Below are 20,786 nucleotides of genomic sequence, written 5' to 3'. Positions count from 1 at the left end.
CAATGTATGCGGACGAGACCAAGGCTGTTAAGCGAGGCAAAAAGATGACAGTTTTATTCATCTATGCCACCAACCATAATTGAAGGTGCCAGGGATGGGCAAAATACATGCAAATATGTATCAAAATACAAATACAAAATACTTCATCAAAAATGTATTTAATTACAAATCTAATTACATTTCCAAAAAAGCATTTAAGTACAAGATACAAATACAACCAAATGTATTTGGTCTCCTCCAAATACTTTTTCAAATACATTCCTCAAAATTTGCGTCAGCGACTTATACAATACTTGTATTTCAAATACTGCCCATTCCTGGAAGTTGCGTATGGTAAACAGTGAACAACAAAAGCTGAATGCACCACAGAACCCTCATTTTAATGTCATATGTTAAAATTAATAATTACTTTGGAAAGTCAGAAAACACTCTCATTGCTTTACGGCAATTTTTATGCGGAGGGCAAGTTCGTCTGCTTTTTGCGCAGGGGTTGCGGTGACATCAGAATGCCAACTTCTGATTGGCTCGAGTGGGAAGATACGGGGTCGTCGAGATGCCCTATCTGAGCGTCGTCTGCTATTCAACAGCTGTCTTACCTTTACGAGCGACCTCGACTTCGCCTTTCAGAAAGGACAGACGAAATAACTCGAGCGGTACAATGAGTTTTTGTCTAACAACTAGCAGACATGCATCAAGGAGCGAAGCCAAAGGACCCACGGGTGAGGTGGCCAACGCGCCGAGGTTTGTTTGCTAACAATCGAGAACGAGGGTGTTTGGCGTCCGCAAGTTCGCTCCTTTAGTGTGTGGCATCGAGCGTATCAGGCAAGTTATGTCGTAGGCTCGTTGGCACCAACAAGTAATTGTTTTTATTTTTGGCGAAATTTTATGGAAACTTATTTTTCTATGCCCTGTTATCTAAACACAGAAGCAAAGCGAAGAGAGAAGAAAACGAGATATATCTATGTCATATGCCTCGTCGGCCTGGTTCAATCTCGACCTCTTTTTCCAAAAATATGGCCGTCCATTCGAGATGTCACCTTACGAGTGTACTTCGTTTCACCTTATGCCCGGACGCAGCGAATGCGATGAGCTATGCGAGCCGATCCCGTTCTGTGGATGTAGCTTACGATACACTTTCCGCTTGTCGCTGTGCCCCCTCTCCAAGGTCACGTGACGCTTGGACGACCTTGGATTGGCTTTGATGGCTCGTAGCATCCGCTGCGCTCAGATGTAAGGTGAAATGGGGCATAGTGTTGTACAGATTGTAGCGTCCCGTCTACATATCCTGCATTGTTTTTGTTTTTTTTAAATCCAAATTTTTGGTTCACCATTTCTTTAACCTGCTCATTTCACGAGCCTGGCTCTGAAGCGTACACACACCATCTTCTGAACTTTGCAGGTCAAGGCTGTGTCAAAGGAAAATGTGATGGAGGAGAGCTGCTGGCAAGCAACACTGATTCTACTCTCTACCAGGAATCATATGGTTGTCTTTTTAGACTTGGGCTAGGTGGCGCAAGCTATTGCCCATTACAAAGGGTATAGCCGTTAACGTCCATCCATCCATCCAGTTCTTTTTGCTTGTGCTGGTGTTCTAGGCGTTGGAGTGACACTTTTCGTGATTGTTTTTCTGAATTCTCTTGTCGCTTGAAAGTTCTTTGTTAGGCAGTTTGATTTGATTGTTAGCTATCTGCTACTGTGTGAAACTTTGTCTGGCATGTCTTTGATACAATGACATTTCAAACGGACATCCCCTCTCTCACATTTCCTTCACATTTGCATTCTGGCATGCAAGTGACAGCGAGAAGACAGGGCAGGTGCTTTTCAGGGGGCATCTCATTCCCACATATAGTTATTTATTTTACTTCGTGCCCATTTACAGTGGCTGTCTCAGTCGAAACTGGCCATTTGTGGCTTTGGTGTCTTGTTCATGAAGCGAATCGTGGTGGGATTTGTTTGTGAACAGAAGGGAATTTGCTGTCTTTCTTTGTCTTTAATTTCTTGTCTGTACAGTTGGTTGAGTTCTGTCTATGTGTGTCTCTTTATGTAGCTCTAGCATTTTCTTTTACATGTGTGCATCTGTGTGACTCAGTAATGCTAATTGTGCAGTGTTCCATCACTCGCTATGGGTGTTGCACTGAAGACGGTAATCGTGTGGTGTTTGATTTCTTGCTATGGCTGCCACATTGAAATGTCACCTTTTCAAGTTTGGCAAGCTGATTTACTTATATCACGAGGATGAAAAGAAACTGTCAACCTTTCCACTTTGGTGAAGAAGGAAGATCAGCGAAGCTGTACTATGGTGGGAATGAAGTAATGGCCAGCTGCATGTCAGCAAGCCAGAGTGGAAAGGTTGCCGGCATCTGTGAGCGACGGCGACAACTGGCAAGCCGGTTGTCTGGTTGCCGCCGTTGATCACAGATGGCGGTGGCTGTCCAGAGTGTTGTGTCGACATTTGTTTGCTGGCTGACACTACCCTGGGGAAACCAGCCCTTAATAGCTCCGCTGTAAAAACCGCTCACTGATTCGCCTAGAGCATCTGTATTGATGTCAGCTATGCCAGTCAAGCAGAAGTAACCAAACGTGCCAAATATTGTAGTCGATCACATCCCTGTAGTGATGCAAATTGCTTTCTATGTGAGCCTACTTCTTCTTAAACTATGTGCCCATAATATAAATTTTTATGAAGTTTCAATTAGCAATAGATCTTGTGTATAGGGAACTTTGCGCATACATGGTATGGGCTTCAAAATCGGGGTAATGCGGTTATTCATTTTCAGTAAAACAAAAGGTTGGCGTTAAGCGTCAGCTGCATGATCCTCATTTCAGGTCTATGCCTAAGCGCTTGTAGATCCACACGTCACAAACAATTGTTGTATAGGTAGACCATTCCAATATGGTTGTCTTCTGTGAGCTGCCATCCTTGTCTCCTGGGCTATGGAATTGCATTCCGAGCATGCGCAGTAGCTCTCCTGTGGAATATCGGATGCCACGCACGGCCATGGCTCTGTGACCCGTCATTTTTCTGCCGGGTGACGAGTGCCGGAAAGGTGTATAGTGTGCTCTTTTTCGTCTCCCTGCAGCGCAACATCACTTCGCCCAAGCAGAGCCAGAAGGGATGCTGCCTCGCCCAACAAATGGAGGGTTCTGGATGGAGAATTTTGACGGTCAGCCTTTGTCGCAGCAGCCACTGGAAGGACATCCCTGGAGTGCTCTGTCCCTCGAGGTGAAGCAAGGCAAGTTTCAGATATTCCTCCATCTATACCTTGAAAGAAACACTGAACAAAAACAAACAAAAATAACAGAATTTCTTTGTTAAAAGTGTTTGGACAGAACACATATGTTACAAAAATCACTTTTCCCGAAAAAAAGCTCTTTTTTTTTTTGCTCCGAGTTTAGGTGGTGCAATTCATTTGGAGGTAAGGCTGGTTCGCACATCTGCGTTGGTTGCATTCGCATGCAACCTAAACGATTGTGACGACAAAGTCACTGGGACAAGAGTTTGCCGTACACAGCATGGCAGGCGATGCAAGTGGTAGCTTCGTGAAGCAATTCACGAGTCACGGTTGTTGCGGTGTTTTGGTCCTTACGGTCGTTTTGGTTGCTAGCGAACGCAACTGTTGCAAATGTGTAAACCAGCCTTAACGTGACACGCGTCTGTTCAGTGCTTCCATTTTGGGACGGTGTACCAAAATGCAACTCAAAGTGAGCCTTGCGGCGTAAACATTGCGCGAAAAGCCTTTTGTCTATGAGGGGGGGGTTATTTTATGAAATACGTTTCCTATCAAAACATTTAACGAAAAAATATATTTTTTTAAAGTTCAGTGCCCCTTTAACTGTTTATGCAGTTTAACTGGGGTCTCGTAGCTGGAAATGCTTCGTTGCGAACAGGTTTTCCTGTCGTCGGTATTTATTATCTGTGAGATTTGGCATCCTGGTCTGCATTTCTTCAGCATCTAAAGTGTGGATTCAAAACTGTGACTCTAGACAAAGCTAGCACAAAATATGCACTTTTCAAGTTCGTGACATTAGCTATAAAACACTTAAAAAAAGCTGAAAGAAAGTGTACATCGTCCCTCGTCCCACCTGCGTCTTTTCCTCTCGGTGTTCCTCAACTCAACCGACACGCTCATCAGTCAACATTAAGAATGTGACATATAGGCCAGTGCACAGTTTACAAACGAGCCCTCCTGAGGTATGGGTGCTGCGTGTGCGCAGGAACCAGATTCGGGCGCCAAGTGGAGCGTCTGCGCAAGCGCCCCACCAATAGCGGTGTGACGTCAGCGCTGCGTGTGTGTGTTTAGCTTTTATTGCTGCCTTCAGAAGCGGCTTTTCACGCTGCCTGGTAAAGTGCAATAAAATGTTTTTTCCTTTTTTAGTTGTGGTTGGATTCAACATTCTACAGGGTGTTCCCGAAAAAAATTTACAGGGTCTTTTTCACCGCAAAAATAAGCTATACGTCACAGAACGCTCATCCTCCGCCAAAAGGTAGTGCCAGAGGTCCGAACCAGGTGCCAAAGTTTCAGCATGAACCAACATCTTTTTTCAAAAGTTACGAGTGATTTGTAAAAAATTTCAGTGGTAAAATGGGGCCCATTTTCGCCCGTTTTCGGTTTTTGGCCACATAGAGCTCCGTGTATTTGAGGGCTCTGTCGGCAACTATTTTCCCATTGAAATTTTTTAGAAAGTCACTTAGGAAACTTTTGAGTAAAATATTGGTTCATGCTGAAACTTTGGAATCTGGTCCGGACCTCTAGTGCTACTTTTCGGAGGATAATGAACGTTCAGTGATGCATAATTTATTTTTGCGGTGAAAAATAAAAAAAAAAAAAAAAATTTCTTTTGGGGACATTCTGTATTTTTGGTTTTTGGTTGTCTTACTTCATTAAGGTAATTCTTGTTGGAAATAATGGACTTACAGTGCCTCGAATGGCCCTTCTCTGCAATTTCGAATGATGCATAGCCCATTGCCTTAATCCTAACAAAAAGAGCAACAAAGTGCCGTGTTTAAAATGTTCACAAAAATCCCATAAGTCACTATGAAAGCATGTTTTTTTGTTTTTTTTCGAGAGAAGTCAATGATGGTTGTTTTACTGCGTATTGTAAATTTTAGTTAGGCCTTTTTAAAATGCCAACTTGGGCCATAGAATAATACATTATGTATAATTTTCATAAATATCTTGTCATCTTTAACAAAGAATTAATAAAATATTTTATAAAAACAAACTCTAAATTACAGTTTTGCCATTTAGGGATTTACTGTGACCTTATGTCAATAACTGTTATTTTTGTTCATAATAACAACGTTGGAATCTTTTAATAGGTGTTTTCAACATTTCATTTGATTCATTGCTCATAACATATTCTCAAACGTGAAAACAGCCTTCACATTCAGTACAAGATGGCCACAGGTGCCAAGGTTAAAGTATTTTTACGACAGCAAATTATAAAGTAAAAATACCATAAAATAGATACAAGCATGGTATCAACTTTGACGAATGCATCTAAAAGTTAGCTCGAAGGGGCACGGACAAGTTATTCGTGCTTGCCGAGATATTTGCTGAACTGCGATATACAAGTACCTGGAAAAAATATTCCTGGCCCAAACTTTTGCTTTCTCTTGCACGAAAACATTCGACCAAGAATCGGATATTCAGGTGTGCTCTCCATCTTTTTCAAGGTCGCGTGCAGTACACAACACTGTGTTCATCAGATTTTCTAATAGCATCCTCGATCATCCACACCGGTGCATCGAGGTGCGCCCTTCCGCCTTCGATCAGGTACAGCGGTGCGCGCCGGACGTCCTCAATCAACAGAGCGCGCCCTTTCGGTGCAGCTTTTCATTCCCCCATTGTGCACCAAACAAATCGACGTTCCCATCAGGCATTGCGGCCTGGAGCAGGAATTGAGGAGATGGCGGGAATAGCAGACGTTTAGTCTGTCGAGACGGCGACCTTGCAAAAACGAACGCGCCTCGCAGCGGCACTTGCTTTTCTGACAGCAAAGACGACGAGCTCCTTACCATCGCCGTGATTACCTACCGGCGATTGCTGCGTTGGCAAGGGTCGCCCGAAAGTTATGAACTTCGCGGAAAGCTGTGTGGTGCGTTTTTGACACCTAATGTATGGTTATTATCTGGTGGTACTCTTCCTCAAACCAACAATTATGGGCAAAATATGCCTGTGGAATTGTCGCCCGTTTTGTGACCCCATCGACAATCACGTCCACAATGTTCGTTTGTGTGTGATCGCTAAATCTGTGAGTAAAAAAACGAGAGAAATTGACAGCAGATGGGCACTGTGCATGTCCGTACGCAAGAAAAAACTAGCAAAACGTAAGGTGATGCAAGGTATGGCGCAGTTTCTCCTCGATGTTGCACCGACTTCGCGCTGCACGACCGAGGAGCGCCAAGCACTGCCCTGGTTTCAAAGTAGTTCCGGTGCAAGTTGATCGAAGATGCTATAAGTTGTGGTTCTGATTTCTTGCCCATCGGTAGTGCAATCTAGCGGCAGAAAGATGTGTACTAAATTTTAAGTTGTTAGTCCTTAAGATTTGCAAGTTATACAGTGCAACCCACTTCTAACGATAATGAGAAAACCCGAAATTTTAATCGTTATAACCGATTATTGTCGCATCTCGACTAGAAAATGATAATTTCCAGTCTAGAAACTCTAAAAACTGATCTTATAAGTGGCACTGTCGAGATCGGTTACAACGAAGTCGGCTATAACGAAATAGCGGCTATAGCGAAGCGATCACGATTCCCCGTTCCCATTTTCACTTCGTTATAACCGAAGTCGGTTATAACGAAATAGGGAATATAGCGAAGTGATTTCCGATTCCCGTTGACTTCGTTATAACCTGTCTCGACAGTACATCATTATATGTGGTATCATCATAAGTGGGTTGCACTCTACAGGGTGTTTTTTAGGCCTAAAGACTGTTTAAAAGAAAAACAATTCCTGAAAGCTACACTAATGCAGTTTGTGCAGGTGAGTCACATGACCAGGGTGACATAATATAGGGGGCTAATCATCACAACAAATTCGATAATTAACTAAAAGATTTCAATTAACTTTTTAGTTAATGAAAATGCACAAATGGTTCCAATTTGAAAATTGCTGAGCATCATTTGAGAGCCACTAAACTGGCCCGATCTAAAGTTTTATTCTACTAAATTAGCCAATTTTAGGAGGATTTGGAGTGCGCGGGAAGTGAGCTGGCGTGCCAAACTTCCCACTCGTGCTATAGGCACAAAGCTGGTGGTGCCAAAATGTGGCTGTACGGTTTTTTCTTCACGTCATTCACATTTTCGCACCCTTTGCACCCGTTGGACGAGTGGCAACTTTAACAAACTGTCGGACTTCCCACACGCTCAGTCTCTCTAAGCTTTAATAATTTAGTGGCTTTTAATGACACTCCACAAGTTTCTGATTAGGACCATATTTATTTTCACTGATTAAAAAATAAATGAACAAAATTTAGTTAATTATTTGACTTCTGACGATTAGCCCCCTAAAACATATCCCCATGAGCCTGTAACTCATTCTCACATTCCACGTTAGTGTAGTTTTCATGTTTCTTGTTTTTCTTTAAAGACCGACGACCAGTTCGCGTTTTCCTTTTTTCCCTCGCTTCCTTCTCTCCCCCCTTCTACCCTGTCCAACGTTGCGTCTTTCCTCCTTCCACATGGTGAGGAGGATCTTCTGCCTTGCAGAATCTAGAGTCTGGTCGTCGGCCTTTAACAAATCTGTCAAGCATAAAATAGAAACACACTGTGTATTAAGGGGAGACACCCCCTGGGAGGGTAAACTTTTGAACCCTTGTCTTAAAATTAATGAAATTTGCAGGGTAGGCTGGTGGTCATGCTAGAGGGTGCCTAACAAATTTTTAGGTCTGTCTGTTAAGTGGGAAGGAAATTAGAGCAGCTTCTATCAGCAACTCCCCTACACTGTTTAGTTAATCTATCGTCAGAAAACTATCACAATATTCAAGATTTTTATATGCTAGATATGTAGCAGAATGCCTAGGAGGTGCGGCTATGGAAAGCTTTTTGTAAAAAGTAATTGATTTCTATCAATTTTCCCTTCTGCGAAATTGGTAAACTTTTTGGTCTTCTGTGTCTCCGAGAAAATGTCAACATATTTTATAAAAGACATCCGTAAAGTGACAAACAAACTCCATAGGCGCATTCCTTATTGAATTTCAGTCAGGAAAAGGGAAGAACGAGCCTTGCATGTATTTCCATTCTCAAACGATAGATTGACTAAAATGGAATTTATACAAAAAAGTGGAACGGAGAAAAATGTGTTCAAAGTGATCTAAACCCTACCTTTCCTTTAGTTTTGGTGGACAGAAAATAATTTATAAAAAATTAACTATGCAGTGTGAACTAGTGAAAATTTCTGGGAATACTTTCTGGATGTAGATGGATTTAAATATGTAATTTTTCAAAATCAATGTTTTTTGAAGAATCTTTTTTTCTCCAAGTGGTGTCCCCCCTTAACTTGCACCCTACAAAATAGCTTTGTGTAGTGCACTCCTTTTAAAATCTGTTGAATACCGCATTCACTCGCCCACACAGAAAAAGAAGAAGTGCCACCTGCTTCTACAGATGGAGAAATTGGGGGTGGGAACTTCAACAGTCAGCTCGCGTCGCAGCGGCCGCTAGATGGGCATCTCTGGGGTGCTGCTCCAGTAAAACAAGGCAAGTTTCGGGCATCTTTTTGTCTCTACATCTTAACTTCCGAGCTGCGTATAACCACACTGAAAGATTTGTAGTCTGTGTAGGATTTGAAAGATTTCTAGTGGTAGATATTGTAAGGATCTGATACTGTCATCTCGCGAATCAAACTTGGTTGGCACAAAACTACCGTAGTAAAAAGAATAGTTTGCGCTGTTATTCTGGATATACAGATTACCTTCAAAAGCACCTGCCGCCATCTCTCAGTGGTTCCGTCTGTCGGACGTGTATCGTTCGCAGACAGACGTAGTAAGAAAAGGAGCATAATGATTTTGTTACTTTTTGCTCAAGTAAGTGCATTTTTTAAATTTTCATACACAAAATTTATTGTCTAGCTCTAGGAAATTGGAGCACATTATGCCGAAAAAGCGGATTTCTGCAACCTGTTTAACCGTTTGCTGGTCGAGTTTTTTTTTCTCCCAAAAGATGTTTTTTAGTGGCCAGATTTTGTTTCCAAAGGAATGGTATAAAAGAAAGTATCAGTGTGCAGGTTTTTTTCTTGAGTATCTAGCAGGAACACGAACAGTGCTTGTAACAAAACTTGAAACTTTTAATCAAATGGAAATATTGAAGACGAAAATTTGTTACCTTTCCTCCTTCCAGCTTTATTTTGACCCTTCAGCTACCGCGACATTCCGGCGGTTTCAGATTCCGAACCGGGAGTTCTTTACAGAGCTTCTCCGTTGGATGGTGAACACTCATCCTCTGAATCCAGTTCTAAGAAGCATTGAAAGTCTGAATCGGAAGAGCCGGCTCTCCAATTTCAGGCTTCTAATTTCAGAACTATAAAGAGCCCCAGAAAAGTGAGACACCACGCAACTGTTGTGGAAACATACTTGACCTTGCCCTGGTCACTTCGGCTGTTGATATCAGTCTTGCCAAAGCTCCGCTATCTCGGGTGGATAACTATCATCAACCTTTTATTGTATCATTTTTCTTCCCACTTGCCAAGCGAATTTTCCATTCACAGTCATGGTTTTCCTACTCCAACGGTGATTACTATTCATTGTATCAGTATCTTCGGGACTATGACTGGAGTAATGTTCTAGCTGATCAGTGTGTTGAATCATCAACTTCCACACTTTCGACTATTGTCCAGGAAAGCATGCGACTCTTTATACCAAAGAGGGTGTCTCATAAAAGTGACTATCCCATATGGTTCTCGAAGGAACTAAGACATTGCTTAAGGCGCAAGCTACACTATCATCGCCTGTACAAAAAAACTGGCAATGTCGTTTGGTACACGAGATTTAGTCAATGTCGTGCAGAGGCGAAACAATTGTTTAAGCGAGATAAACAACAACATGCTGACATCGCCGAGCAATCATTGAGCACACAGCCACAGTGTATGTGGAAGTTTGTCAAAGAGAGCATCAAAGAGAATGTTACCACGATCACATTGCGAGATAATGAGGATTGCGTCTCTGACCCTGTTGATGTAGCTAATCTTTTTGCGCGCCACTTTAGTGCTTCTTTCAGTACAAATAATGGCCTAATGCCTAGCTCGAATATAAACTGCCTGGATTTTTTGACTGTTGCTCCAATTAATGAATCTGAAGTCTTGGAGGCAATTAAAAAATTGAAACCAAAGTTATCTACGGGAATAGATGGAATTCCCAGCTTCATAGTAAAAGGTTGTGCTCCACTCCTTTGTCCAGTTTTGGTTCATATCTTTAACTTATCACTTGCATCTGAAACATTTCCTACCGCTTGGAAGCGCTCTGTTGTTGTTCCATTACATAAATCGGGAGATCGATCCATGGTTAACAACTATAGGCCAGTCTCCCTCCTTTGTAGTTTTTCTAAAGTTTATGAAATTGTTTTGCACACCCGCCTTTACGCATATTTTTGTCGGAAAATTATTCCTGAGCAACATGGTTTCATGAAAGGCCGCTCCACAGAAACAAACCTGTGTTCCTTCCTACATCAGATTGTACCATCTGTCCATAGCGGAGGACAAGCGGATGTAGTCTACTTTGATATGAGCAAAGCTTTTGACAAAGTTAATCACCGATTACTGTTGAGTAAACTCTGTAGTTACGGTCTGTCCCTTAAGTACTGTCGTCTCCTCGATAGTTACTTATCTCATCGGCTTAACTTTGTGCGAGTATCCGGCCGATTATCTGCTCCTTTTTTATCTACTTCTGGGGTTCCTCAAGGCAGTAACCTCGGTCCTCTGCTGTTTTTGGTTTTTGTAAATGATCTAACTTCCTGCATCAAACACACGCGGTTTTTGTTATTTGCTGATGATATTAAGTTGTTTACAGCGGTTAAAACGGTTGACGATTGTAAATGTCTTCAGCGCGATATAGATTCTATTTCGGCGTGGTGTTTTTCAAATGACCTACTCTTAAATGAGTCAAAGACGAAAGTTATGTCCTTTTCTAGGAAGCGTGAAATTCTGAGTTTTCCCTATGTATTAGATTCCACCAATATTACTCGCGTTGAGGTCATTCGTGATCTAGGCGTTTTTATGGATCCTGCAATTAATTTCAACCATCACGTGACCACAATTACGAATGCTTCCTTTCGAGTGCTGGGAGCCATTACACGAGTGACACGCGATTTTTCTAAACCACTTTGTATTTTACGTTTGTTCTCTTCACTGGTGCGTAGTCGTGTTGAATATGCCTCAGTTGTCTGGAACTGTATTGGAGTGACAAATTCAGGTTTAATTGAGAGTGTTCAACGTAGGTTTGTTCGTGTTTTGTTTGATCGTTATTTTCAACCGAATTATTTCTATAGTTATGAGAGGATTTGTGAACTCGTGAAGTTAGACTCGTTGCACAACAGGAGAACAATTCGTGAACTGACATACTTGTATAAGATTGTAAATGGTATAATTGACTCCCCAGAGCTACTCAGCCACATCTATTTGCACGTTCCTCGTCAGTCTTGTAGACTTTATACTTTGTTTTATCCTATAGACTTTTATCATGCTGCACCCATAACACGCCTACAATTGACTTATAACCATTTAGAACAGATTTGTGCGAATGCTAGCCTTGATATATTTGATGAAAAGCGTAAATTTCGACAGTGTGTTGAGGCTATTGTTCTTTCCTAACGTTTCGCTTTTATCCTGTTTAGCGTTGTATTTCTGAAGGAATAAGTGCACCACTAAGGAGGCGTCAAGCTGTTGGTGGGTCACTGAAAATAAGAATAAACATAACTCATAATATTATTCTGAAATACTTTACAAAGTTGGAGTCGGCTTCTACAGCTTGCTCATCAAAGTTGACTACGTTAAACATTGATGACAAAGGAATATATGCAAGAGCAGCTTACTCCCATGTTGAGCTTGCTTGTAATCTTGACTGTATCTGGCTTGCAATCTTTTCATAAGATGGTGACTATGGCTCCAACCAGGAGTCTTCATGTTCATTAGCCTCAAGTTGTCACAAGTCCTTCTTGGTGTGCTTTTTTTATTTTTACTTTTAAACTTCAGCACCCACCCATCTATCTGGAAGACAGCCACAATTACTCTCATTCCCAAACCTGACAAACCTCACAGCATCGACAACCTTCGACCCATATCCCTCACATCTTGCGCTGACAAGCTCGTGGAGCATATCATCGTTAAAACGCTTGCACTCACACCTAGAATTGCATCAACCACACATTAATCAGAGCACATCTCCACACAAGACACCTTTCTCTATTTCAAAGAGGAAATCGCCGATCAACCCAGTATGGCCCAACTCAGGGCCATGCTGGCTATATATGTAAAAAAAGGCCTTTGACTATGTCGACCTCGACAGTATCCTTAATTAAGGAGTTCCACAAGACCAACTGTGGCTCCTGGCTATACAACTATGTGTGTTGCTTTCCACAAGGCCGCGCATACTCTTTCGACATGGGAGGCACCAGCTCCTCCACATGTACCCAACCACAACGGTGCATTCCCCAGGATTCGGTACTATCTCCCATGTTCAATTTGGCCAAGTGTACTATCGACCGAGCCTCGGCAGATGTACTGGACATCAGATATACCATCTACACTAATGACATCATGGTCTGAATGACTACGGGTTCGGTAGGGCACATACAAGACATTCTACAACTCACCATCAACCAAGTGCATCAGGCGGCCCAGAGAATTGGCCTTCGGTGCTCCCCAGAAAAGTCTGGATCACTAATCGTTCATGATTCAAGAGGCAGCCTCCTTCAATCCTCATCACACAAAATGGTGTCGACATCCCTCAACCCCCTACCATCTGCCTACGTGGATTCCACATTCAAAAAGATGGTAGAGCCTTAAGCACCACCTATTATATCCTCAAACAAGGTGACTAGGTCCTCCACGTGTTAAGGAGAGTGTGAATTCACTTTAATGAACTTAAAAGGGGTGGACATGCTGTGTCTCTGTGACGCCCTACTTCTTTCACGCCTCCACTATCATCTCCTATTCGTAGCCCACACACTACAGCAGAAGTACAAACTTGATACCCTCCTTCGGAGGGGTACCCTCTCAGCACGAGCACCCATCTTTTTGAGGCAATAGGCTGCCATTATACGATAGACGAACTCATTGCCGTTCACGAAAGACGCCAAGGGATCCGCCTGTCCCTCACGCAACAGGGTCGTCACATTCTGAGGCGCCTCCATCACCTCATACCCAATCATCCCCACGCGCTCCCCCTCTCACCACCCATCAGGAACCATCTATGCAGAGCCGTACATGGGGAAAGTTTGGCCAGTCTATGATCTTACCACCATAATGCCCCCCTCCTGAGTGAGCCTATCGGCCCTTGGCACAGAGTGAGAGGCGTGAGCGCATGCGCATGAATTCCCAGTTGCTCCTTGCTGAGTGGGGAGGGCCGCCATTTTCATTCATTCACCCGGCGGAATGCATGGGATCGACATCCAAATTTCGGTTCTTTCCTTTCATTTGGCAGGCTCTGGCAAGAAAATGATATAGTGTTATTCCTCGGTGGCTTAAAAAGCTTACGAATTAAGTTTCTCCACGTGTGAACACAAACTTTGATTCAGGCGACAAAGAAATAAGCCGAAGCAGACAACGCGTAGCCTCAACAGTGCTCTGCACCGACAATGTTGCGTCAAAATGGCGGTCGTCTCCTCTTTTGCTTCCTTCTTTCTCTCTCGCTCCTTTGGCACTTTCCTCTCTTTCCTTCACTTTTTTCCTCTCCAGCGCCTTCGTTGCCACAGCCACTGGCTAGACTCTTCCAATATATGGCTCTGCCCCTATGTATTGCACCATTGCCTCGACGCATGCAAAAAGTGGCCAAACCAGCCTGCCCAACGTTTAAACAAAGCTTGTCATGTGTGACCCCATTAATCCAACTTTTCTGATTCCAGGCTGAATAATCCAACCTAACATCAAAAGCTACCCAAACATCCTATTGCTATTTAACTCTATTGACACTACTACGTCCCATGCACTCTAGAACAAAGACGGAGAAAGACTTAATTTCGCGGCAGCTCCACAACACACGTCAGCTGTCGCCACACATTATTTCTCGTTAACAATGTTGCCACTTGCACCCCTTTTGGTTGGGGGTTGAATAATGTAGCCACGGAAGAATGATGAAACTCGCTTTATCTGGTTTTCAGTTTTGTCAGACGTCTCCAGTGATATACAGAGGTTTAGGAGTGGCTTCAGCATGGCTTGCGAGAAGAATAGTTGGGTGTTGTTTCTGCCATTGCATACTGATTTCGTGAGCGTCGGTCATTGCAGGTGCTAGTCCTGCCGGCAGGGTAGAGCCTGCTGCAGCCATTTCTTACTTGAGAGTCAAGAGGCGAATAAAAGCTTGATTCAGGGAATGCAAATGGCCAACAGCTGCACAGTATTGTGTTGTCATGCTCCCTTCTAATAAGAAACTTGAAAGTGGCACAAGGTTAGCGAAGTGCACATTTTAATTTTTAAAATGGGGTGTCTTCTGAACAGAGCCAGTGGACACAGATTCGGACAACGAAGGCAAGAGCACCACCTGCAAAGACAGCAACAGCCAGCCCAGCTCCCAAGACCGATTGGACAAAGTGCAAACGAGAGACAGCCAAAACTCTGAGGTCGTCCACCGGTGCCGCTTCTGTTCTCACATATTCCATTCCGAAATCAGCGTCACGACTCACGAAAAAATGCATCAGGGAGGACCACCCTTTTACTGCCATTTCTGCCATAAGGAATTTAAGTCTAAGAGCAGTCTAAATGTCCACAAAAGGGTACACACGGGTGAAAAGCCTTTCAGTTGTCTCGTGTGCAACAAGGCCTTTGCAGAGGCATCTCATTTGACCATCCACAAGCGAAGCCACAACGGGGAAAGGCCCCACAAGTGTGACTTGTGTGGCAAGGGATTCATCACTGGCACTAGCCTGAAGATTCATCACAGGACCCACACGGGAGAGAAGCCCTTTGAGTGTAGTACCTGCCACAAGAGGTTCACACAGAGGAGCCAGTGCGTGGTTCACGAAAGAACGCACACAGGGGAAAAATTGTTTAAGTGTGACACGTGCGGGAAGGCGTTTACCGAGAAACACACCCTGGTAGGGCACATGCGGATTCACACTGGTGAGAAGCCCTTCAAGTGTGGCGTCTGTGGAAATGCGTTTAGGACGAGCAGTCACCTGTCAACTCATAGGAGCAGACACAGAAAGTAGGCCCTGCTGATGCCACACACACGCTGTTGAGAGCATACAAGAAGCAATTCAGGGCAGAAAAGAAATTGAGAGAAAAGCATTAGGGTGGGCTATCACTCTTAGATACAGTGGAATTTCTCTAAATGTAACCTTAAGGAACCACGGAAATCTTTCATTTATTAAAAGTCTCATTTACTGCAAAATGGGTGTATGATGCCATAGAAATGCTAAATGCTGTCATGGATCTTGTACACAATAAGTACAGTGCAGAAAAGTTTCACAATAGAAATTTTGTGAAATCGGCTAGTTCAGATGTCGAATTTGACGTGCGACAACTGTAATGTATCGACTCACGAGAAATTTGTTAAACCTTATTGATTGCTTTATTGATATCGCTGGATAAACTTCGTTTGATTTCGCTCAGTTGGTTTACTAGGCCTGGTAAATTGAGAAAAGACCTTCAACATCAAAGAACAGGCGTATAATCTCAATGTATTTCGTAAGTTTTTGCACCGCCAAAAGATCAGTCACCGCTTGTCACTCACCGCCATGTCCGTTTTATTCTTCAGCTTTTGCTCGTATACGATGGCGGACAAAAATCAGACTTTTGTACAACCTCGCACCGCCTCGGAGGTCAGACGTCACAGTGATGTCAAGCGACTGCTGTCAGTGTCCGCATTTCTTATTTGGGTGATTGAGAGGTCTGGGTGAGGTGGCAGAAAAATCTCGCTCCAAGAGCGAGGAGCACACGCATCCTTTTCTGGATACACACGTCCTTACCCGTCCTGTTCAAAAGGCTCATCTGTTTTTCAAGGCCTAGTTTTGCGACACTAGGCTCGTCAACAAAAAAAGATGCACCGTGTGAATAGACCTTGAGTGCCAGCTAGGTAGTGAACGTAGTGAATATAGTTGACAAAACACATGAAATAGTGACAAAAACCCTGAGATATGCAAATATCAGTTTTTCCTGTCTTTTGCATTCTTTCGTGTGATTTTTGCCCTGTTGTATAGACCCTCTTATTGTTTACAAACGCCCCATTTGGGGCAAGCCTTCCGAGCCTGTTAATGTAAAAATTTTTGGGATGATAAAGTTCTACAGAACTCACGAAGTTGGGGTTCTTGCAAGGCCCTTCTGCTGCGCTATAAAAAAAATAAGAGGGAATCGGTCATCATACAGGAGTTAAATTATCTCCAACAAATCTTACGAACCGGTCCTTTTGGTGACCGCCTGGTGAACCGCGCCTCCTTGCCCTTTCAATAAAAGGGACTATAGAATGCTAGTAAATTCAGTGACACTGGGTTGTGCTAGAATTCATAAGAAAGGTGTTGGGAATGTATTTTTGTAGAAATGGGATGGGGTTCTGCCTTCAAAGTCTTGAGCTGACCCTAAACCCTTCAAGCTCAAATAGCGATGTTGTTAGCACATGTATTTTGTTTGTGCATTAATTTTTTTGGGGTGCTCCTGCTGTAATAAAGTGGTGATTGTCAGACAGGTGCTTCTTTTTAGCATTGATCTTTCCTCTAAAAGAGGTCACTAACACTCTAAAAGAAATTATATTTGTTCACTCAAAGCACTAGGGGAATGGTTCCAAGACACTGCAAGGATCTTTTTTGGTGGCAGAGTTGCGTTACGTCTATTCGCTGAGGCACTGGCTTTATAGGCCAACGCACTGTTAACGAACAAGCCCTAGCGAGGTGCGGCCAAACGCATAGTTTTCGCATGAGGTGTTGGCACTGTGCATGCGCACGAACAGCGTCAAGTGTAGAGTCTATCATGCACCCTGCCAAAAGCAGCGCCATTGCAGTGGCATGACGTCAGCACCGCGTGTTGGTGTATAGGGTAATGCCTGTCGGATGCCACTCTTGCCCTGCCAAGCCAGGCAGGGCTGGCCGGCTCTTTGCTGCAACACCAGGTGGCGCAAGCATCCTATATCCCAGCTAACGGAGCACGCAAAGCTGCCCGCATAGCTTTTCATGCTCTTCAGTGGGGTGTCTTTGAAATAAAATATTGCATGCAAGTAAACTTTAGGTGTCAATCGGGAATACAGTTTACACTGTACGCGAGGGATGCGAAAATGACAAGGGAGCAATCAAGACACCGCACCGACGCAGTGGCTTGATTTCATTGCTGCAGTTACTTGAATAAAATTGTTTACGAACGCAGACGAAGTTCCAAGAGGTGGTTATTCCATTCAGAATACTAGTTGAGTTTTATGAACTTCCTAGAGAAAGGTTTTGCACCATACAGTTTTGCCACAGGATTCTTGTCCCTGAAGTCAGTTGCATAGTTTCCGAGCAGGGGCTTCAGTAACTTTGTGCAGAAATAGGTGGCGCTAGAGTATTCTCGTCGTTAGAGAGTCTGTATTACAGAGAGTTTCCAACCACTCAATTCGCATTGCATGGTTGATGGGCCGCATTTGCAATATGAGCTGCAAGAAAATGCCGAAAGCGTTGATCGTCTGCAAATGTCTCCGCCTTTCCTCCTGCTTTCCTCGGCCTCACCACGCGACAACGCAGCCCGTGCGCACTTGAGACCAATGTCCGCAGGAGGCGTCTGCCATTAAATTGCAGATGCTCCCCACGGTTTGAGTTGAACCCTCTCATACAATCTAGGCTCTCTACTCGTCATCAGAGATTTTAAAAGCTTTCAAGGCATGCGGCTCTAAGAAGCCGCAAGTGTGTGAATGGGCCTTTAGGGTAGTGATGAGCTCGGGTGTTTGCAAAATGCAAACATCGCTAGGGCATCGTGCTTGCGATTATAACTCTGGTTTTACCTGTGGCGAAATAGGGTATAGGGTAGTGATGCTAAACTATAGAAAAAATTACTATCGACAGTGTTGCAGAACTATCGATAGTTTTTTTACTATCAATAGTCAGATTTGTTGCGATTATCGATAGCCTTGCACCACTAGAGCGAACACAGTTGCCGCACTGCCGCTCGCCTCCCTTTCTTCTCCACCCAAACTCCCGTCTTCGTCATCACTGAAAGCTGAACCAAAGTTGGGATGGTAAGTGCTTGGGCTAGTTGGTGTACCATTTGAAAAAATAAAGCGAGCGAAAGAAGAGGGAGCGACGCAAACTGCTAGCAGTGTCGCAAAACTATCAATAATAAACCGTCGACAGTACTATCAATAGGTTGACGATAGTCAACTATTGATAGTTTTCTGATAGTCGATTAACGATAATTTTCTGATAGTCGACTATCAATAGTACTATCCATAGCTTTTCGATAGTCGACTATCGATAGTTTTTTTATAGTTGACTATCAATAGATTTTCCTTTAGTTTTTCGATTGTTGACTATCAATAGTCTTTCGATAGTTGACTATCAATAGTTTTTTTACTATCAATAGTCAGATTTCTGGCGACTATCGATAGTTTTACACCACTAGTATAGAGAGTATTCACTGGTGGCCTTAGCTGTGTGCGCGGCTGCCAGGCGTGTGCTGACAGCGAACTTTCAGTTCTTTTGCAGCGTGCATTCCGCTCTATCAAGACTGCCGGTCTTAACAGCGTAATATTGTGAGCTCGTTCAGAGCATGCTTTCTAAACATCGCCTTAAAATATGGCATACAGTGAATACCCCCTATAGCATAAAGTCTTAACAGTGCTTTACACCACGAGCGTGGGTGCAAGCAGGACCGCTTTAAGCGTTTCACACTCGTAGCTTTTTCGCTAGTACTCATTATTAAATGAAGCAGCTAGTTAATGTGCATTATGCAACAATGATTACTCAACCACGTTCAAGTGCGGTTGAGTGCAGGTGCAGGTCGGTATGAACGGTGCCAGGGATTGAGCTTAGGATCTCTGGGCTCTGCAGCGTGCACCTCCGCTCCACCTCTTCTACTAGCAGCTGGCCAACACACCCTCTCGCAGTCCTCCTTCATGAAGTAATATAGAACTAGTAATATTAATCCTTGCTTAAATATTTTCCGTGTGACACCCAAGCCCGTACCCAAGCCCACGCTGGAGGGCAACGTCCTTTGGTGTTGGCATGTGGTAATGCTCTCTCTCGACTGCTTTGTTGGGTGAAAGGGCCCAAGCATATTCTTAACAGTCGGACCTCTTAATGGTCGCCAGCAATTGTAGTCACAGACGACCCTGCACCCAGCTCCTACCTAGCAGCAAACAAAGATGGACAGTAGCTTCGTCACAACAGAGAGCATATCCGGTCCTGCAACAGCAGCAGCAACAATGCCGCAGCCTACAGGACCCCAACCTGTGCCACTAAGGAGAAGCTCAAGACTGCCTCAGGCTATGTCGCTACATGGTGTGTGACAAGACTTAGTTCCAGACTTGCTTTTTTTTTTTTTTATTAAAAAAAGGGAGATTTGGCTAGCGGCATCGTCTTATGAATGATGATGATGATGATGTGGCTTTTCTTTTTGTAGCGGGCAAGCTCAAAAGTTGTGCCCTAGCCAAAAAGCGCCAAAAAACTAAGATGATTATCTTCTACTGTCTAGAATCTTTCGCCGCCAGTGTTCCAGTGTCTCACTTTTGCTGACTACACATACTGCACGTACGACCCGTTAGCCTTCCTCTTCGTTGTTGGGGTGGCTGTGCTGGTCGTGCAGGTGTTCGCACTGACTCCGTCTGTTGTCGTGATCGTTAAACCCAGGGCGTTTGGTAGCAGTTTTTCGGGTTGATGCTGATACAGGTTTATCGGACGTGGCAGCATTTTTTGTGCTGCCATGTCCGATGTGGCGGCATGAATTGCCAACACAAGCAGCGCCGCCTGCCCTTTTTTGTTGCAATCAAAGGTGCAAGTTGCCGAGCATTCGTTTTGTGCTGCTGCGCAGGAGCCGGGGCGAGCTTTCAAAGCATTCATTTCACACCACGAAGCTGTTTTCATTAGATGGAAACACATATACAGCATAAAGAGTAAGCCCCTGCCTTCCTTTATGTCGCTTTTTTATTGCTACGTGTAGAGCCTTTCATTTTGAAAAACACTGAAGACCAAAAATGTGCATTCAATAACTGAAAAAAAAATTATATTTTGGCTTAATATTTGCATTACTATTTCAGCGATGTTAGTTGATGGGTTTAACCACGGCCTCTTCTATAGACGCTTTACACACGTGCCAAATTACAGGCGCCATTGCTGACCTTCTCTTGTCTTACCGAGATGCCGAGCAACTGAAACGGTAGTTGACGATACTCTACAAAGGCCGATGCTTTAGAAAAGGACACAGTTGAATCTAATACGGCAATAACCTGGCCTGCTATGGTAATGATGTAGTGAAATAAACGAAAAAGGAGGAAACAAAAACTGAAGGTCAGTTATGGCGGCGTCCATGCACAGCTGCTGCAAAGCGTCTATACTGACAAAGCCTGACTGATTGCCACGAGACGCGGCCACTGGAAGTGAAAAGGTAGAGCGGCAGACAAGAGGCATGTAACGGATGCCCCGCTGCGGTGAGACGCCGAAGCACACTTGTCCCGAGCAATGG

General features: G+C 43.7%; 1 protein-coding gene across 1 annotated transcript; it reads left to right on the top strand.

Moving 5' to 3' along the window:
- Window positions 1-924: 924 nt before the first annotated feature.
- Window positions 925-16,829, top strand: LOC115328815 (zinc finger protein 239-like). Its single transcript, XM_029990232.4, has 4 exons — window positions 925-1,536; window positions 3,081-3,233; window positions 8,582-8,704; window positions 14,649-16,829. Exons 2-4 carry the CDS (start codon window positions 3,116-3,118, stop codon window positions 15,356-15,358), a joined length of 951 nt encoding a protein of 316 aa, XP_029846092.3. The 5' UTR covers window positions 925-1,536; window positions 3,081-3,115; the 3' UTR covers window positions 15,359-16,829.
- Window positions 16,830-20,786: the final 3,957 nt, after the last annotated feature.

The sequence above is a fragment of the Ixodes scapularis genome, unplaced genomic scaffold (assembly GCF_016920785.2).
Source record: "Ixodes scapularis isolate PalLabHiFi unplaced genomic scaffold, ASM1692078v2 PGA_scaffold4__175_contigs__length_147842914, whole genome shotgun sequence".
Lineage (NCBI taxonomy): Eukaryota > Metazoa > Arthropoda > Arachnida > Ixodida > Ixodidae > Ixodes > Ixodes scapularis.
This window is presented reverse-complemented; position numbering and strand designations above follow the sequence as displayed.

What these genes read in the sequence shown, in the direction of transcription:
- LOC115328815 (XM_029990232.4), top strand. Translation starts at nt 3,116, where the DNA reads ATGCTGCCTCGCCCAACAAATGGAGGGTTCTGGATGGAGAATTTTGAC. An exon ending in GTCCCTCGAGGTGAAGCAAG is followed by an intron (nt 3,234 to 8,581) that starts GCAAGTTTCAGA and finishes TCGCCCACACAG; the next exon opens with AAAAAGAAGAAGTGCCACCT. An exon ending in TGCTGCTCCAGTAAAACAAG is followed by an intron (nt 8,705 to 14,648) that starts GCAAGTTTCGGG and finishes TCTTCTGAACAG; the next exon opens with AGCCAGTGGACACAGATTCG.